This window comes from Ranitomeya imitator, chromosome 5 (genome assembly GCF_032444005.1).
Source record: "Ranitomeya imitator isolate aRanImi1 chromosome 5, aRanImi1.pri, whole genome shotgun sequence".
Classification (NCBI taxonomy): domain Eukaryota; kingdom Metazoa; phylum Chordata; class Amphibia; order Anura; family Dendrobatidae; genus Ranitomeya; species Ranitomeya imitator.
In genome coordinates, this window is record NC_091286.1 from 638,422,655 (window position 1) to 638,444,251 (window position 21,597).

Below are 21,597 nucleotides of genomic sequence, written 5' to 3' on the forward strand. Positions count from 1 at the left end.
TGTCACAGTACAGGGATAATAAACACAGATGTCACAGTACAGGGATAATAAACACAGTGATGTCACAGTAGAGGGATAATAAACACAGTGATGTCACAGTACAGAGTTAAACACAGTGATGTCACAGTACAGGGATAATAAACACAGTGATGTCACAGTACAGAGATAATAAACACAGTGATGTCGCAGTACAGAGATAATAAACACAGTGATGTCACAGCACAGGGATAATAAACACAGTGATGTCACAGTACAGGGATAATAAACACAATGATGTCACAGTGCAGAGATAATAAACAGTGATGTCACAGTACAGGAATAATAAACACAGAAGTCACAGTACAGAGATAATAAACACAGTGATGTCACAGTACAGGGATAATAAACACAGTGATGTCACAGTACAGAGATAATAAACACAGTGATGTCACAGTAGAGGGATAATAAACACAGTGATGTCACAGTACAGAGATAATAAACACAATGATGTCACAGTACAGAGATAATAAACACAGTGATGTCACAGTACAGGGATAATAAACACAGTGATGTCACAGTAGAGGGATAATAAACACAGTGATGTCACAGTACAGAGTTAAACACAGTGATGTCACAGTAGAGGGATAATAAACACAGTGATGTCACAGTACAGAGATAATAAACACAGTGATGTCGCAGTACAGAGATAATAAACACAGTGATGTCACAGTACAAGGATAATAAACACAGTGATGTCACAGTACAGGGATAATAAACACAGTGATGTCACAGTACAGGGATAATAAACACAGTGATGTCACAGTATAGGGATAATAAACACAGTGATGTCACAGTACAGGAATAATAAACACAGTGATATCACAGTACAGGGATAATAAACACAGTGATGTCACAGTACAGGGATAATAAACACAGTGATGTCACAGTATAGGGATAATAAAAACAGTGATGTCACAGTACCGGGATAATAAACACAGTGATGTCACAGTACAGAGATAATAAACAGTGATGTCACAGTACCGGAATAATAAACACAGAGATGTCACAGTACAGGGATAATAAACACAGTGATGTCATAGTACAGGGATAATAAACAGTGATGTCACAGTACAAGGATAATAAACACAGTGATGTCACAGTACAGGAATAATAAACACAGTGATGTCACAGTACAGGAATAATAAACACAGTGATGTCACAGTACAAGGATAATAAACACAGAGATTTCACAGTACAGGGATAATAAACACAGAGATTTCACAGTACAGGGATAATAAACCGTGATGTCACAGTACAGGGATAATAAACACTGTGATGTCACAGTATAGAGATAATAAACACAGAGATGTCACAGTACAGAGATAATAAACACAGTGATGTCACAGTACAGGGATAATAAACACAGTGATGTCACAGTACAGAGATAATAAACACAGTGATGTCACAGTACAGGGATAATAAACACAGATGTCACAGTACAGAGATAATAAACACAGTGATGTCACAGTACAGGGATAATAAACACAGTGATGTCACAGTACAGGGATAATAAACACAGTGATGTCACAGTACAGAGATAATAAACACAGTGATGTCACAGTAGAGGGATAATAAACACAGTGATGTCACAGTACAGAGATAATAAACACAATGATGTCACAGTACAGAGATAATAAACACAGTGATGTCACAGTACAGGGATAATAAACACAGTGATGTCACAGTACAGAGATAATAAACACAGTGATGTCACAGTACAGGGATAATAAACACAGATGTCACAGTACAGGGATAATAAACACAGTGATGTCACAGTAGAGGGATAATAAACACAGTGATGTCACAGTACAGAGTTAAACACAGTGATGTCACAGTACAGGGATAATAAACACAGTGATGTCACAGTACAGAGATAATAAACACAGTGATGTCGCAGTACAGAGATGATAAACACAGTGATGTCACAGTACAAGGATAATAAACACAGTGATGTCACAGTACAGGGATAATAAACACAGTGATGTCACAGTACAGGGATAATAAACACAGTGATGTCACAGTATAGGGATAATAAACACAGTGATGTCACAGTACAGGAATAATAAACACAGTGATATCACAGTACAGGGATAATAAACACAGTGATGTCACAGTACAGGGATAATAAACACAGTGATGTCACAGTATAGGGATAATAAAAACAGTGATGTCACAGTACCGGGATAATAAACACAGTGATGTCACAGTACAGAGATAATAAACAGTGATGTCACAGTACCGGAATAATAAACACAGAGATGTCACAGTACAGGGATAATAAACACAGTGATGTCATAGTACAGGGATAATAAACAGTGATGTCACAGTACAAGGATAATAAACACAGTGATGTCACAGTACAGGAATAATAAACACAGTGATGTCACAGTACAGGAATAATAAACACAGTGATGTCACAGTACAAGGATAATAAACACAGAGATTTCACAGTACAGGGATAATAAACACAGAGATTTCACAGTACAGGGATAATAAACCGTGATGTCACAGTACAGGGATAATAAACACTGTGATGTCACAGTATAGAGATAATAAACACAGAGATGTCACAGTACAGAGATAATAAACACAGTGATGTCACAGTACAGGGATAATAAACACAGTGATGTCACAGTACAGAGATAATAAACACAGTGATGTCACAGTACAGGGATAATAAACACAGATGTCACAGTACAGAGATAATAAACACAGTGATGTCATAGTACAGGGATAATAAACACAGTGATGTCACAGTACAGGGATAATAAACACAGTGATGTCACAGTACAGAGATAATAAATAGTGATGAGCGCATATGCTCGTTACTCGGGTTTCTCCAAGCATGCTCAGGTGGTCTCCGAGTATTTTGACGTGCTCGGAGATTTAGTTTATGTCGACGTAGCTTTATGATTTGCGGCTGCTAGACAGCTTGAGTACATGTGATTGTTGCTTAACAAACAGGCATTCCTCACATGTATTCAAGCTGTCTAGCAGCCGCAAATCATGCAGCTACGTCGACATAAACTAAATCTCCGAGCACCCGAAATGAGGAGTATACTCGCTCATCACTAGTAATAAACAGTGATGTCACAGTACAGAGATAATAAACGCAGTGATGTTATAGTATGGGAATAATACACACAGTGATGTCTCGGTACAGGGATAATGCACAAAGGAATGTCACTGTAGAGGGATAATAGACACAGTTATGTCATGGTACAGATATAATAAACCTGATCACACAATATAAAGCTAGTATACACAGTCATATCAGTCTTCGGGGATAATAAACACTGAAGTCACAGTATAGCAGGAAGGCACATGGTGATGTCACAGTATAGGAGAATGCACATGGGGATGTCACAGTATACATGGATAATACACAGTGCTGTTTCAGGCATTCTGGTATACTGAACACATGGTATCACAATACAGTGATAGTGAAAAAAGTAATGCTGCAGCGATGCGATAATTCACAAGTCAGCAATAACCATTATTACACTTAGAATGGAGCCACTTCCAATCTCGCATCGTCCACAGTTATCACTCACTGCCCCTTCTGAGTGGAGATGACCCCGTAGTTGCTGGAACCCATCACCACCTTACTAGCTGTGTCTGTGCTAATAAATAATCGCCACAATCTTTCCTCTTTTCTTGGGTATGGATGATTACATCATCAGATAGAATAGCGATAATAACTTATTTCTGTAATGAAATTGTGGTTAATTAGAACAATCCCATTGACGCGGCTCTGAAGGTGTAAGCGCTTCCATCAGTCCTCGTGCCAGTGGAGACTAGCAGAAGTCAGGATTGGCTGATGGCCAATGTAGAAATGATTTCAGGCTTAAAGAGGATATCCAGCGAGTAAATGGATGATACGAGAGATGTTACAAGCAGTATGAAAAATAATACAGTTTGATGTTTGAGTCTGGGGAGTATTATGCTCTTGTTCTGTGTCAGTACATTATAGGGCACCTCTGACACAAGGTAGCCGTCCGGTCAGGGTAAATGACGGAGGGATTCATTAGTCCTCATTCCTTGGCCTGAGTATGTTTTTATTACTTTGGGAGCACAGTTAATAGTGTAAAAGTATCACGTATCAATGATATTGTTTCCTTTATCAAGAGCAGGACTTCTCCAACCTGTTCTTCTGGGGCCAAATCTTATTGACCTTCGGATCTTGCCAGCCGGTGATATCCTTTGCCAAAAAGTCCTCATTGTGAATGTCTCCGCATCCTCGAAACAAAACGTAACAGCTGGCGCACTCCCTAATATAGGTCAATACTGGAAGAATGGGGGTGCTGAACCAGTGGCTTGAATGTGGTCACAAAAAACAAGGAGAAAAGAAGCCACTAAACAAATGTTCGCACACCACCTGGTATATATCAAAAAAGGAACAACTTTATTGGGTAACACAACAATAAAAACATTTAAAATCAATACAACGAAACTCCCCCCGTCAGGTCCATGAAGCTCCCAAATACCTGTATATATGCTGCATAAGACATATAGATGTGAAACAGGCTGAGTACGACCTAAAGTGTCATATAATGTCACGTAACACAATGCGATCAAAAACCGGGTATCCAAAAAGGGGTCTGAGTCCACATGACCCTAAGGAAATGAGCTGGGAGGGAGGGCGAAACAGAAACACACTCCCTGCCCCTATGTGTGAAAGCCCCTAAAAAGCCAAAATGACTCAAGGGTCCGGCGTGCCAATACCTGGAACATGTGATAGTGCCGCACTCACTCTGTAGGATGTGAGCAGGGATAACAATACCAGGGCACACGCAGCGAAAGACCCCTAGGACCCCGTAAAAGATCAAACCACAGCCATATAGTCACCTGATTAGAGACAACAAGCACGCAGCCACATAAGGAGCAGGACCGACGCGAGGGAGGACCCAACGCGTGTCGCGGTTGCACAGACCGCTTCGTCAGGGGAAGTGCTTACCCTGGGAAGAGTATGTCCTTAAATGCTGGTGCCGGTGATCAGACGCGCCGCACGTGTGCGCCGCCAAGGACCGGAAGTGACGTGTCCGGGACTGGGATGCCGCCCGCGCCTGCGCAGAGAGGGATGAGGGTTGAGAATGGGCAGACGTCTCTGCCCACACAGTTCCAATGCACACGCGCCGGAGGTGATCAGCAGTGCGCATCGCAACTAATGAGGATGGAACCCAGGTTATAGTAAGGGGGAGGAACCCTGGATCTGTAGTCACGGGTAAAGGGGGTGACCCTTATAGGAAACCCATTATACTAAGTGCGCCAAGCAGGATAAACAAATGGGAACACCTAACCCGCACGCCATCACTGTATAAGGAAGAAATATGATGATTAAGCATATGAAAAATACAACAATGCTGCACACCATTCTAGACGCCCGAACAAAACACACACATTAAAGATAGTATATTTACAGGATGCTATGGCCACTATATCACGTGACCAAAGACAGACCATAGCCATGATTCAAGATCCCATACCCAAGAAAAAAGTCATAGACCATAAGGGCCTCATAGTCCATCAGAACACAAGTCCTCAGCTAGAAACCCCCCTCTTTTAGTGCCACCTGCGATGACGTTTGGGTCCAAGAAGCAATCAGATGGGTTCCCTGGCCAATTGACCAGAATAATGTCCTGAAGAGCTGTGATCCAAATAACCACTTCAGCCCAGAAAGCCCGTAAAATGCAAATCCTCATTGATGCCATGAGGTGCTGTGGAATTAAGTGAATAGATCCACCGTGACTCAACTTGGAGGAGGCGCTTGTGCAGAGATCCACCTCTGCCTGAAGATCTAATCTTCTCCAGGCCCACTATCCTGGTATTGGCACAGCTGCCACCATGATGGAGCAAAAAGTGTGCGGCAAGTGGCCATAGCATCCTGTAAATATACTATCTTTAATGTGTGTGTTTTGTTCGGGCGTCTAGAATGGTGTGCAGCATTGTTGTATTTTTCATATGCTTAATCATCATATTTCTTCCTTATACAGTGATGGCGTGCGGGTTAGGTGTTCCCATTTGTTTATCCTGCTTGGCGCACTTAGTATAATGGGTTTCCTATAAGGGTCACCCCCTTTACCCGTGACTACAGATCCAGGGTTCCTCCCCCTTACTATAACCTGGGTTCCATCCTCATTAGTTGCGATGCGCACCGCTGATCACCTCCGGCGCGTGTGCATTGGAACTGTGTGGGCAGAGACGTCTGCCCATTCTCAACCCTCATCCCTCTCTGCGCAGGCGCGGGTGGCATCCCAGTCCCGGACACGTCACCTCCGGTCCTCGGCGGCGCACACGTGCGGCGCGGTCTGATCACCGGCACCAGCATTTAAGAACATACTCTTCCCAGGGTAAGCACTTCCCCTGACGAAGCGGTCTGTGCAACCGCGACACGCGTTGGGTCCTCCCTCGCGTCGGTCCTGCTCCTTATGTGGCTGCGTGCTTGTTGTCTCTAATCAGGTGACTATATGGCTGTGGTTTGATCTTTTACGGGGTCCTAGGGGTCTTTCGCTGCGTGTGCCCTGGTATTGTTATCCCTGCTCACATCCTACAGAGTGAGTGCGGCACTATCACATGTTCCAGGTATTGGCACGCCGGACCCTTGAGTCATTTTGGCTTTTTAGGGGCTTTCACACATAGGGGCAGGGAGTGTGTTTCTGTTTCGCCCTCCCTCCCAGCTCATTTCCTTAGGGTCATGTAGACTCAGACCCCTTTTTGGATACCCGGTTTTTGATCGCATTGTGTTACGTGACATTATATGACACTTTAGGTCGTACTCAGCCTGTTTCACATCTATATGTCTTATGCAGCATATATACAGGTATTTGGGAGCTTCATGGACCTGACGGGGGGAGTTTCGTTGTATTGATTTTAAATGTTTTTATTGTTGTGTTACCCAATAAAGTTGTTCCTTTTTTGATATATACCAGGTGGTGTGCGAACATTTGTTTAGTGGCTTCTTTTCTCCTTGTTTTTTGTCTCCGCATCCTCTGCACAATGGTGCCACAGTTCCCGAGTGTGTTCACAGTGTTGCCGGTACTTTCATGGTCTTGCCTTTTCTACAGAAAGAAGGCGGTTGCCGTTGCCATTTTCCTGTGCCCAAGAACGTGGTGATCTGTGATCAATTGCCTCTTCTAGGACTTTACTAGAACAATGTGGGCATATGGAGAGGGCATGCATAGACCGATCAAAAACCGGGACACTTGATTAATAAAAGCTGCCCAACTGTTTCAGAAACAACTTTTTTTTTAGTCTAGTATTCCCTAGTCAAATAATTTTTTAGCCCAAAATACCAAAAAATTTGTGGTCCTTCAGTTACCATCAAAATGCCTCCACACTGTGATCCTAAACGCTAGAAAAAAGGTGTAATTTTTTAATGAGAATGTATTAAAATACTCACCGACTTTTTCTCTATTGTCCAGCACCGTTCTGGTTATTTACTTGGCCCACATGGCCGCTCTTCAGCTTTGCAATCTCATACATGGTCTACTGATTGGAGTGATAGCTACTCTCCCAGTACAAGTCTATGAGGCTCAGACCCAGGCTCCATAGACCTACATTAAAAATGTAGCTTCCGAACGCCACTTGAACTTTTATTTGTGAAGTCATGGGGCCAAAAGAGGGCAGGAACGCCGCTGAAAACCGAGGGTCTATTAACAAATCAGTTGCCACCATAATTCATACTGACAGCCAAACTACAGTGAACGTCACAAAATCCAAATGCAAAGACATCACTTCCTATAAAAGCTCAATGCTGCCACCCCCTGTATACAGGGTCTGTCCATGGTTTAAAGTGACTTATCGACAAAGATCCCTATATTGAATCAAAGAGCCGACTTGGCCATAAAATACAAAAAAAAACAGGCGAAACCCATTGAGATAATAAGAACTGGAAAAACCTAAGTATAAGGCGAGCAAAAGCTGCGAATTGTACACTCTATGCACGTTTCGCTAGTTGCTTCTTCTGTGGCTTTGTGTATTTTTTTGTTTATTGTCTATTTGAAGGGAACCCGACAACAGGATCAACACCTATTAACGAATTAAATGTCTACATTTGTATTTTAATGATGATTTCATGCAACCATTTGCATTATTATTTCTCTGCATATTCTTTTGAATAGGACTAGCCCAGTAGTCCAAGGTGTCTGCTGCTTGCAGACTGGTCCTGCCTAATCTCCTGATAGCACGCCCACTAAGGCTTGAATTCACACTGTACATGCCCCTGAAGACTCGTAGCAAACACCTCTAGGACTAGTTTTTACAGCAGGCGTTTTAAATTATTTTATGGACCGGGATTTGTATTTTTTAGTGGTCAAAAGTAGAATAGCAATATAGAAATCACTCATTTCTGAAAAAGTAAAATCTTAATTTCAGCTCCCTTTATTTCACTAGATAGAATGGAATATATAATGAGAGGGTTTTTTTCTCGGGCATGTAGAATATCCCTTTAGGAAAGTGCTGTATTCATAATTAATGTATCAGGTTTTCCACAAGTGTTTCAGGTCAGGCAGCCATGGGACTGAGATTGTTTGAAGATTTATTTTCAGCGTATTTATATCCTTGAAAATCATGGCAAAGAGATTTATTATTTTATTGTGAGCTGCATAATGCGGCATTGTGTTAGGCTGCAGAGATTTATTGTTTATTGGAGGCACAAATACTGATTGTCGGAGTGAGCTGTTTTCTCTGGCGACAGGCGGGCAGGTCGGACTGACTCTTCTTAAGGCTGTTTCCTGAGAAAGTCACGTAAGCCGCCTCTCATCATAGAATTTTTATTTTTTCATTTGTATTCCTCTTTTTTTCGGAACAAAAACTTTGAACTGATAATACATTTGATTCTTCTCCCCGGTAGTACATTTGAGTGTCCTCGCAGTTTCACCGGCATTCCGGTCCATGACCCCATCTGTAACCTGCCGACTCATCGTGTAGAGCGGCGGCTACTCTACATAAAATTCAGCCTCGTTCTTAATCTGACAGATTTGCATTGAGAAAATTCCAAAAGTGGCCTCCACTCCACACAGAAACCACTGTGTAATTAACAGATGCAGTCACTTGGTCCTGCAGTGGACCTGTAGCGCCGCTGAAACCAGGAGAAAATGCCGACTGTTCTGTATTTTGCTGCCTTCATAACACACACATGATTGCTAACAATCTTGCAAAGAAAAATCACTAGAGTGGGGCTTAAAGTTTGGAGCCACCAACCCATCATCATGATTTTATGTGACTGAGGTTTAGCTGTATCAATGTCGTCTGTTTTTGGATTGAACGGGAATTGAGTCTAGCATGTGCCGTGAAGGGAGGTGTAGAGTACAGATGCAGATGGTCCAAGTCGTTTTACTACTCAATACTGGATCAGTAGGTAAAACGCCTCAGCACCGAAATGATGATGGAGAATGAAGATCTTGATACAATAAGTGAATATTTTACTTTGAACCCGTAAAAAAAGGTCCAACATTTCAACCAACAACAGTCTTTATCAAGGACATTTGTATTGTAAAGGAGCCCGGTATTAGGTAGATTGCGCTGTGTGTGGGCCAAAACCACAGGCCCCACTGAGCCGCATTGGCCTCATACCTGGCTCCACTACAGTACAAATGTCATTGATAGTAAGTGTTCACTTATTCCAAAAAGATCTTCGTTCTCCATCAGCATTTCGGTGCTGAGGTTTTCTGCCTACATTACCTCAGGACTGCGGTCCTTTCCTCAAGCCCGTACACTTCAAGAGCAGTAGTGATGGTCTTTCCTCCTCCAGAATCTAATACTGAATCATCCCATTTTGACATTGAACTGTCGGACATAACTTACTTTCGGTTTAGTGGTCCCAAACCTATTGATAAGTTCCCTTTACTGGTTCCATGATCCAATCTTGGCTAATTGCGTAATCTCAATTAACATTAATTGGATAGAGGTGTGAATTTCGTGGATGAGTCCACCACTGGCTCTTGTCTATGGAGATGACCCTGAACATGATGTCAGGAGTGTCTGCTTGTCATGGGTAGACTGTGCTATTATTTCTGATAAAATGATGGAAGCATCAATAAGTATAAATAAAAGGCCCCTTAAATAAAAAAATAATAATAATAATCCATCCCATAGGATACCCTTCAGACCATCCCACAGACATGAATTCATTTTACATGGGCTTCAAAAATTAACTCAAATTATACAGAATATACTTTATCCAAAATAATCTCTTTATCAGTGATTTAGGCCTATGCAACCGTATCCCTACCTGTTCTTCTTGACCTCCGGTAGTTGTCCACACGTGCGGCCACCTGTCCATTCAGTTTCCATTACCTGTTAGGGAACCTTCACTTTGACATTTCTATCAGACGTTTAGGAAATATACCTTGTGGATGTGCCGTCAATATCTATGGTGAAAAAAGAAAATCATAGAGTCTTAGAAGAAGCTAGGTGTACGTTCCAGTAGGAAATTTCTTGTGTCTCCATTGAACTTGACAAATCTTCAGATATCACATGGTTCCTGGATGCAGCAGCCCCAGTTATGGCAGATGTTTGGCACACAGTTTTCTGTGTTGATGTCATCAGTGCTATGTGTGAAGGGGGCTGGCTGACCGAGTCAACAACCATTGAAGAGAAGGGGGCTGGTATAGGTGTTCCTAATAATTTTTATTTGGTTTACACAATGAATTGAAGGTATCTAAAGATGACTACACTAGAGGTAGAAAGCATTAAAATTCTACGTATAAAATGTTGTAAAATGTTTAGTTATGTAGTTGTGAAATTGAAGTAACTGATCCAAATTTTTCTTCTTAGAGCCAAAATGGGTAAACAAAACAGCAAACTTGCCCCTGAGGTGATGGAAGATCTGGTGAAGAGCACAGAGTTTAATGAACATGAACTGAAACAATGGTATAAAGGTTTTCTTAAGGACTGCCCAAGTGGAAGACTCAACCTTGATGAGTTTCAGCAACTCTACGTAAAGGTAAGTTACTTCTATGTCTGAGTCACATTTCCTGATTTTCCCACCAGAGATGGACCAGTCATCTACTTGAGACACTTTTGGATCTAAATCATCTGATACCAAACAAGTGGCTTTTAAGATCCTCAAGGAGCTTTGTATACAACTGTCGACATACTTCATCTTCTACTTGAACGTCATTCTTCTTCTAGAAGTAGAACATTGAAGATGTTTTGTACAAATTTCTCATTTTAGTAAGATAAAATGTTCACACGCTTGATCAATCAAATTGACATTATCTAGATCAGGGGTCTCAAACTGCATTCCTCGAGGGCCTCAAACCATGCGTGTTTTCAAGATTTCCTTAGCATTGCACAAGGTGCTGGAATCATTATCTGTGCAGGTGATTAAATTACCACCTGTGGAATACAAGGAGATCCTGAAAACATGACCTGTTTGCGGCCCTCGAGGAATGCAGTTTGAGACCTCTGATCTAGATTATTTATCTTGTGTCCATGTAATACAGTTTTATATTTTTAAAAGGAGCTGTCGAGGAAAGGAAAAAAAAAAACAAGGCTGCTTTTTTCAAAAACGGTCTCATAGCTGTTTTCAGGTTTTGCGCGGTATTGGGGTATGTTCACATGAGGTTATTTCAGGCTTCCAAGCACTTTAGAAAACACCATTTTGTTTTTATCGTGACCCTCACATTTTTCTTGGTGTTTTCTGTAGACGTTTTGGCAGGCTTTTTTCATAATTTTTGGGTAAGTTTTTGGACCCTTTTTTGATGCCGAAACAATTAAAAAAAAAAGTTAAAAAAACAAACATTTACATCTATTGTAAGGTATGGAGCATATTCCTAGCAGAAAACTCCTGAAGCATGGTCGGCTCACTTTTTTCAACTGCTTGGCATTTTTGGAAACCTAACTGCTTTTGGAAGCAAATAAAAGATACTCAAAAGCCCGAACATATGAACAACAAGTTGTTTTTGTACGGCAATGATCAGTAAGAATGTTTCAAATGTTTTTTGAGTGATATATTAGGTGTTTTTTGAACGGACCTGCTCAAGTAATGTCTAGGAAAAATGTACTGTGAACATATCCTCAACGCTGATCACTTCAGTTGAATTGAGCTATGTTACAAGAGGCAGCCGCTGGACCTGTTTAGTGCTGTTTTTGGAAAAGAACAGTCATGGTTTTCTGTCACTGCAAAACCTCAGTAAGTCTAGGGCTCCATTGCAACTTTTGTTTGGCGTAAAATCTAATTTTCACAATGTTTCTCATCCATGTCGGAAATCTTATAATTGTCACACCGTTTTCTCCCTCGTAGCAAAACAGTAAAGTAAACAGACAGACATGATTTTACATCAAAACCAAAGAAATTAGCCGGAACATATGTTGGTATAAGTGCAATGTGTAGGTACACATTCCTACTATGGCCATATAAGATACAAAACCTAAGATAAAAACAAAAATTGAAAATACCCTGTAGAAAGTGAATAAATAGTAATAGTACATGTACCGTAAATAACATAGGTACCTAGTTGACACAGTTTTGATTAAAAAAGCATAAGAGCCATCCCACCGACAAGCTGTACCCAATCATAACAGTCCCATCTCTAGTATTATACCTCATCATGTATCGGCAGACCTCAATGTACATGGTGGCAGAGCAGAACCAGGGCATGAGTGTTCAGACACCTGCCCATGAGAAGCTATATAGACAAAGTGCTCAGCCCAAAAACCATTCCCCTGTTTTTACAAAGTACAAAAAAATAAAGCAAAACCAAATAAAGGAGCTGGAACGTATGTTGGTATAAGTGCAATGTGTAGCTGTGCATTCACACTGTAGCCATCTAACACACAGACATGGCTTTACATCAGCCAGAAGTCATGTAGTTGTAGCTTTAAACTGCTCTATTTGGTTACGTGGCCTTCATAGAGAGGGGTTCTCCATTATGTGCCAAAATATTGAGCCACTCTGTAACTAGGTCTTCTGCTCTGTGGACCTGGCAAGTCCATGGGTTACGTGGATGGTCTTTCATTTTAGGGTAGTTGTGGGGTAAAATATGTGCCTGGAAAGTAGATATATATATCTAAACTATAACTTAATATAACTAATTGGCGGGTGTGAAGCTGCCTTCGTTTTTTTAAATGGAAGTGGTCTTCCTGAGATTGGCTAGATAAAGAAAAAAGTTAAATGTAAGCTATACACATAGGCAAAACTGTTGTTATCCCTAAAGGTAAAGAAAAAACCAAAATGGTCAATGAAACGGACAAAAGTAATTTTCTATTTAAATTTACTGAATATCAACTAATATAAATCAGACATTGCTTTTCAATTGTGGTTCAACAGAAAAATTATTTAAAAAAACAAACAAACAAACAAAAAAAAATGAAAGTGTTCGGGACAAAAATGATGATAGAAAGGATTGAAGATAATTTGACCATAGGGACATGTTAAATTAAGGTTTGCCCTGTACTTGGCATCATAGCTGTCTACAAACTTGTAATCAGTCTGTGTATTTGAAGAGTGAAAAGTAGTCACTGTGCTGTTTGGTATCATGGTGTGCATCACACTGAACATGGACCAAAGAAAGTTAGGCAGAGAGTTGTCTCGGGAGATTAGAAAAAAATTTACAGACCTGCAATGTTAAAGGTATATTGATTATGAAGACCTTGTGATTTTTCACAAAAACCCAAATATAACAGAAGTTACTCATACTCATGTGTTTTATAGATCATTGTAATGTTAAATAAAATGATCGTTACTCATTAAGCTGGCCGACTAGGCCATTCATAAGAACCACTGCTATTTAATAGTACATAACATTGAGAAACGTCTTGCGAAACCGGGATTACCCTGATAAAATTATTAATTAAACTAAAAAATCTCCTGTACAAGTCTCATTATAGGGGGACTATATATTGTATTTTTCTTTTGAATGTAGGTAGATACATTAGTAAGTAAACGAAGTGTCACTTTAAGTGTTTTGTCTTCTCGTGGGCGATATTTTGGCAGGGGTTCTGCATTCCGATGGTGTCCACAGCTATTTCTCACGATGAGTGATGACAAACCAGTCTTAGGCAACTCCATAGCTATCAAGCGGTAATTTACAAATGGGCTCTTAGTGGCTGTTCTGTAATTCTGAACATCTGCCATATCTATTCATAGACGCACAGATGGATCCATGGATCTCACCACAGAATAAATCATTATGGATATTTTAAGGTGCGGGTTATCCAGTTACCTCCGGAGTACTGCCCGCACTTTGCACTGCAGATAACGCATTTCAATTTGCATTACTTCAACCCCCTTAATAGCTTTTTTGTAGCTCTGTATAAATACGGTAGTTACTTTTAAAGCGGTATTCCAGTCTACCAAAATTTTTACCCATTCCCTGCATAGATGATAATTGCAAGATCAATGTGGATCCCACTGATAGGACCCCCATTAAGAGCAAAAATAAGTGACTTGTGAATCTATTGGTTCTTCTAAGGGGTCTAGTTACACTGTAATGATGGGCAGTCTGGCTCTCTTTGGTAATCTGGATCACTTTGCTCCGCTCACTAGAAAGATCCACCTCTTTTGGATCCTGAATGGATCCCTATTAAATGTGTTCACACCGGGTGAACACATGTTTAGGATGACATTAATGCATCCAAAACCCCACGGTCGAAACCACGCCCACTTAACAAAGCCTTTAAGAGAATTTAATAATGCACATCAATGTCAAAATGACTTGCGGTGCACATGTTCAATCCTTATCAGCTTCTTTAAACTGTTTTTAGGATTTGAAAATCGTGAAATGCCTAAAAGGCGACATACGCTTGGAAGTCGTTCACTACTTTATATATAGTTACTGAAAAAAAAAGCAAAGCTGTCCCAAAGCCTACAAAAAAAGTAAAAACTAAGTGATTCCGTCAGTGTATACAGTATAAGACGTTGTGTGCACATACGCTAAGACTGTGGCTAAGAGAACTTGAATGGAGAGGATGGTCACGCATGTGTGACTGGCTGCTCCATTCAACGTCTTCTGGCTGCCGACCCTCACAAATCAGCACAACGGTGCACTTATCTGAAGACTATTGCCAAGAGTAGTGGACAAACTGTATATGTGCCTTCTTCGTTATTCAAAGTCTATAGTACTGCTGAAGATAGGCCGATGTCGCTCTCTGTCATCATTGTCACTCTCGCAGTCAATTATTGGAGTGTGCATGGCCCCTGCCATTCGGCCGTTGAATTCTGCTCCTATTGGTTTGGACCCTGCACTGATTTCCAGAATGGAAGGATTTATATACCCATTTTTCCCTAGTTATCTCCACGTTTCAGGAACCGAGTGGCCCATTAAGCTCTGTATGCCAGGACTAGATAACTACAGCTCTGCTCTTCATTTTCTTGCTCAGTATTTTGATTTCCCCTTCCCCTCCTAAGCAACTCACTGCTTCCTCATTACTGAAATGGTATTAGTCAATTACGTAAATGCCTGTTCCAGGTTCTGTGGGTCCTGTATCCTGCATTCTCCATTGTGTAAGTCATTCACAAATCAAAGACATAATAAATATTTGATATAACATTTTATAATAGAAGAGAGTCGTTCATGTTACACTGCAGCTTGTAGAGAGCTAAGCCGGCCATACACATTAGACGGCTGTTAGCTGAACAATGATTTGGCTGATCGTTCAGCCGGCGGTCTTCTAAGTAGACTCTCCCATACACTTTAGTGCTCCTGTGATCTATATTAGAAAGTCGCCAACAGACATCTCTGCTTATCTCGGGATGAACAATGTAATTGGCAGTTCGAAATCGGACATGCTTGATCAACATCTTCCCTGACTATCAGTTGGCTAGCTTGACTCATGCACAGTAGACCGTTGGCCCAACCCATCGATATCGATGGGTTCAGCCAACATTAGTCTGATTTATATGGGGATCTTTAGAAGCATAAGGAAGCTGACGCTCCAACAGGTTGAGAAAACCATCTCCTAAAAGAACGTGGCTTTAAAAACCTGATTTAAAAAAATGCTGAAAATGAAAACAAACATACTAATTTATACAGCTATAATAGTATAGATCATATAATGGGTTCAAAAAAAGACCATAAATGAAATGTAATCAATCAAAATTTACTGTGTATCTAAGAAAAATCTTCCGTACCAGTTGGTCTGTGAGCATATCACTAGCTGTTTTTTTTTTTTGTAATCGGAATACATTTTGGTAATTTGTTATTTTTCTGCCTTTTGCACATTACTTATGTCTTTGACAACCATGACTTCATTCCAAGGACGTTGTGGTGTTTTTCTTACTCCACTTCAGACGTCTGACCACTTTCCGTCCTTTATTTTAAAAAAATCAAATAAAGCTTTGAAGGTGAAGGCTCTTATTTCACCCGACCACCAAAGATTCCGGTCTGTTTCCGCTGGTAAATTACCGTATATACTCGTGTATAAGCCGACCCGAGTATAAGCCGACCCCCTAATTTTGCCACAAAAAACTGGGAAAACTCAGTGACTCGATTATAAGCCTAGGGTGGAAAATGGAGCAGCTACCGGTTAATGTCAAAAATAAAAATAGATACCAATAAAAGTAAAATTAATTGAAACATCAGTAGGTTAAGTGTTTTTGAATATCCATATTGAATCAGGAGCCCCATATAACGCTCCATACAGTTCATTATTGCCCCATAGATGCTCCATATAAAGCTGTGCCCCATATACAATGCTCTGCACCGTTCATTTTTGTCTCATAGCTGTGCCATATAGTGCTCTGCACCGTTCATTATTGCCCCATAGCTGTGCCATATAGTGCTCTGCACCTTTCATTATTGCCCCATAGCTGTGCCATATAGTGCTCTGCACCGTTCATTATTGCCTCATAGCTGTGCCATATAGTGCTCTGCACCGTTCATTATTGCCCCATAGCTGTGCCATATAGTGCTCTGCACCGTTCATTATTGCCCCATAGCTGTGCCATATAGTGCTCTGCACCGTTCATTATTGCCCCATAGCTGTGCCATATAGTGCTCTGCACCGTTCATTTTTGTCCCATAGCTGTACCATATAGTGCTCTGCACCGTTCATTATTGCCCCATAGCTGTGCCATATAGTGCTCTGCACCATTCATTATTGCCCCATAGCTGTGCCATATAGTGCTCTGCACCGTTCATTATTGCCCCATAGCTGTGCCATATAGTGCTCTGCACCGTTCATTATTGCCCCATAGCTGTGCCATATAGTGCTCTGCACGTTCATTATTGCCCCATTGATGTACCATAGAAAGCTCTGCCATTGCTGCTGCTGCTGCTGCTGCAATAAAAAAAAAAAAGCCATACTCCCCTCTCTTGCTTGCAGCTCCCGGTGTCCGGTCCCGGCGTCTCTCCGCACTGACTGATCAGGCAGAGGGCGGCGCGCACACTATATGCGTCATCGCGCACTCTGACCTGCACAGTCAGAGCGGAGCGACGCCGGGAAGACAGTGCGGCGCCGGGAAGATGGAGCGACGCCCGGCGTGTGGACTGGGGATAGGTGAATATGTAATACTTACCTGCTCCCGGCGTCCCACTCCTTCTCCCGGACAGCTGGTCTTCGGTGCCGCAGCCTCTTCCTCTATCAGCGGTCACCGTTACCGCTGATTAGAGAAATGAATATGCGGCTCCACCCCTATGGGAGTGGAGTCCATATTCATTTTTCTAATGAGCGGTCCCACGTGACCGCTGAAGAGGGGAAGAACTGCAGCTCCCGAAGACCGTGGGACGGCAGGGGGAGCGCCAGGATCGCCGGGACTAGGTAAGTGTGCCTCAGCGCCCTCTCCCCCTCACCCGCCGACCCTGCCACCCACCGTGACTCGAGTATAAGCCGAGAGGGGCACTTTCAGCCCAAAAATTTGGGCTGAAAATCTCGGCTTAAACTCGAGTATATACGGTAATATTGTTATATGAATTATGATGAATGGAGCATGTACTGGGCAGTACGGTTGTGCGTACAGGAAAAGGGCACCATGGCAAACTACACCTTTTGGGTGGCTGGTGTACAACACCACGTCCCTTCCATAATGCTTGATTCCTCGCATATTTTGTAGGTTCTTAGGAGAGCGGATACATGCCCAAGTTCTTACCACTCATTTAAAATTCGGAATGAGAGACCAACCCATCAAGGAACCCGATAGTAGTAGCACAGTCTGTTTCTTTCGCACCTACACCTTTATTCTAAGGTTATTAGCCAATATACAGCGGGGAAAAAAGTATTTAGTCAGCACCAATTGTGCAAGTTCTCCCACTTAAAAAGATGAGAGAGGCCTGTTATTGGCATCATAGGTAGACCACAACTATGAGGGTCAAAATGAGAAAACAAATCCAGAAAATCACCTTGTCTGATTTGGCAACATTTATTTTGCAAATTATGTTGAAAAATAAGCATTTGGTCATTAACAAAAGTTCATCTCAATATTTTGTTAGATATCCTTTGTTGGCAATGACAGAGGTCAAACGTTTTCTATAAGTCTTCACAAGGTTAGCACACACTGTTGGTGGTATGTTGGCCAATTCCTCCAAGCAGATCTCCTCTAGAGCAGTGATGTTTCGAGCCTGTCGCTGGTCAACATGGACTTTCAACTCCCTCCAAAGGATTTCTATTGGTTGAGATCAGGAGACTGGCTATGCCACTCCAGGACCTTCATATACTTCTTACGAAGCCACTCCTTCGTTGCCCTGGCGGTGTGCTTGAGATCATTATCATGCTGAAATACACATCCATGTTTCGTCTTCAGTGCCCTTGCTGATGGAAGGAGGTTTGCGCTCAAAATCTCACGATATATGGCCCCCTTCATTCTTTCATGTACACGGATCAGTCACCCTGGTCCCTTTGCAGAGAAACAGCCCCAAAGCATGATGATGACACCCCCATGCTTCACAGTAGGTATGATGTTCTTTGGATTCAACTCAGCATTTTGTCTCCTCCAAACAAAACAAAGTTTTGTTTCCACTAAACAGTTCTACTTTGGTTTCATCAAACCATATAACATTCTCACAATACTCTTCTGGATAATCCAAATGATCTCTAACAAACATGTACTGGCTTAAGCATGGAACACGTCTGACACTGCAGGATCTGAGTCCCTGATGGCGTAGTGTGTTACTGATGGTAGCCTTTGTTTTGGTGGTCCCAGCTCTATTCAGGTTATTCACTAGGTCCCCCCGTTTGGGGACAGGTGTCTTTTATACTGATAACAAGTTCAAACAGGTGTCATTACTACAGGTAATGAGTGGAGGACAGAGGAGCCTCTTAAAGAAGTTACAGGTGTGTGAGAGCCAGAAATCTTGCATGTTTTTAGGTTTAGGTAACCAAATACTTATTTTCCACCATAATTTGCAAAATAAATCTTGCCAAATCAGACAAGGTCATTTTCTGGATTTGTTTTCTCATTTTGACTCTCATAGCTGTGGTCTACCTATGATGTCAATTACAGGCCGCTGTCATCTTTTTAAGTGGGAGAACTTGCACAATTGGTGGCTGACTAAATGCTTTTTTTCCCCACCGTAATCTTGTGTTTTTGTGGAAATAATGGAGGGAAGCATAAGCCAAAACATAACTGTGAACATCCACCAGTTTACTCGCATTGAATTTAGAAAAAAATAAAATGGGGACAGTGGAGCACTCTCTGAGTTTGGTAGAAATGAATGTTACACGGTCAGTGCATCGTTATTGAAAACAAGAACATGAAGACTCGACTCACATTGTAGATTGTTTCATTGAATTCTTACCTCTTCATCAGGGGCACAGATGTCAAATGCAGCAGAGTCACTCACCTTGTCTTTTTTTTCCACCAGTGTTGCAAATATTAAATAGTGCAAAAAGGAAAATGGTGGACAAAACCCATCAATAATTTGAGGAAGCAGGAAAGGGGGGGACCAACAGGAGGACTTTTCCTTGTTTTGTTTTTCAAAAGGGTTTTTCCAGGGTAAAAAAATATTATGAATTAGTAAATAGTAAATCTTAAAAATTACTGTTAGGGCACAGTCACATGGCTGTATAAATTGGACCAAGATAGGAACAGATTGACCGGCATCTCTCCCGACCCATGTGTGACATCTACATAGAAATGCAATGTGTCCCGGTTGGGATGGGAGAACCGGCGACCAGTCTGTGCACTGCGTTCCGGTCATGGTTCGATATATGTGGCCGCCTGACTTCGGCTGTAGTGTTATTAGGCCACGTCTTGATCCTATCGTAGTCGTTCCATACTGAGTCCGAGCAGTTTTATTTCTGGTCCTTTGCTCGACACAGGCACAGGTCAGTATTTCCTGTGTATAGATGGGGCTGGATGGATTCTTATTTTCAAAGATGAGCCAGCCCCTTGAGACAATAAGGATGGTTTAGCTATTAAAACACATTGTCAGCAGTCCCCTTTCTGCTATGGCCACGTACCGTCAAATGAAACATTGTCTTGTGTTGATCACCAGACCAGAAAATAAGCTGCCATGACCAAGGATAGAGCGGCCACCAGAAGGACCTCTGGTTTAATAGAATTATATTAGTAAGTTATATACAGCTAATCTATTTTTCCATGGATAACCCCTTTAAACTCTGTTTAGACTTAATGAATGATTAGTTGAACACAACAAGGATTGTTGGCTAAATACAAAAGTGAATGTTTTGGGCTGAAACTCACTTTTTGCTCTTCTCTACGTAACAATCCAGTAAGCAAAATGATTTCTATGAATATTTTATCATATTTTGGGAGAACATTGGTGTATTTTACTGCAGGTGTAGAGTAAACCATGTAGCTTTTGTATTCTGTCTGGTATAACACCGGCTAACGACAAATGACACAACGAACAGGAGGACTACAAGCAGCCGAAAGGTCAGACATTCTACATTGAACGGATTATATGCCTCCAAGAAACCAGTGGATGGCACTAACATTTTGGAAATGCTTAGGGCTGATTTAATTTTTTGGCGTGTTTTCCAATTTTTATCGAAATTGAATAGTTAATTCAGAAAAATATGAAATTCACCCTAAAATTTTTTTTAAGAAGTTATCATTGTTCAAGGATGATGTAGCCAAGTAGAGCAAAAGGGAAGAAACCATCCATACATTGTGTTCCAATCTTTGACCGATTTGTACGTTGTACGGATGTCTGAATGCACCCAATGCAGATCTACTAGTTATTGGTCTAGAGGTCTGATCCCAAGCGGTAATCAGACAGGTTCAATCAAAATGTCACACATTTACAAACCTATTTATGGCATTTTCTTCTGTGAAATCATTTAAACATTGATTAATGCTGTAAACTATTCACACTGTCACCAGTTCCTGAGATACCACAGATTAATATTTCTCATGGTTAAAAATTAGTGATGAGCGAGTATACTCGTTGCTCGGGTTTTCCCGAGTATGCTCGGGTAGTCTCCGAGTATTTGTGACTGCTCAGAAATTTAGTTTTTGTTGACCCAGCTGCATGATTTACAGCTGCTACCTAGGCTGAGTACATGTGGGGATTCCCTAGCAACCAGGCAACCCCCACATGTACTCAGGCTGGCTAGTAGCTATAAATCATTCAGCTGAGTCAACAAAAACTAAATCTCCGAGCACTGACAAATACTCGGAGACCACCCAAGCGTGCTCAGGAAAACCCGAAAAAT

The 21,597-nt window shown here is 41.4% G+C and overlaps 1 protein-coding gene across 1 annotated transcript in view; it reads left to right on the top strand.

The window, feature by feature from the left end:
• VSNL1 (visinin like 1) overlaps positions 1 to 21,597 on the top strand; it is a 188,665-nt gene that overhangs the window by 85,447 nt on the left and 81,621 nt on the right. Inside the window, exon 2 of the mRNA XM_069728120.1 lies at positions 10,816 to 10,984. Coding sequence (XP_069584221.1) covers positions 10,823 to 10,984 — 162 coding nt within the window. The 5' untranslated portion in view covers positions 10,816 to 10,822. The remainder of the gene's footprint in view (positions 1 to 10,815; positions 10,985 to 21,597) is intronic.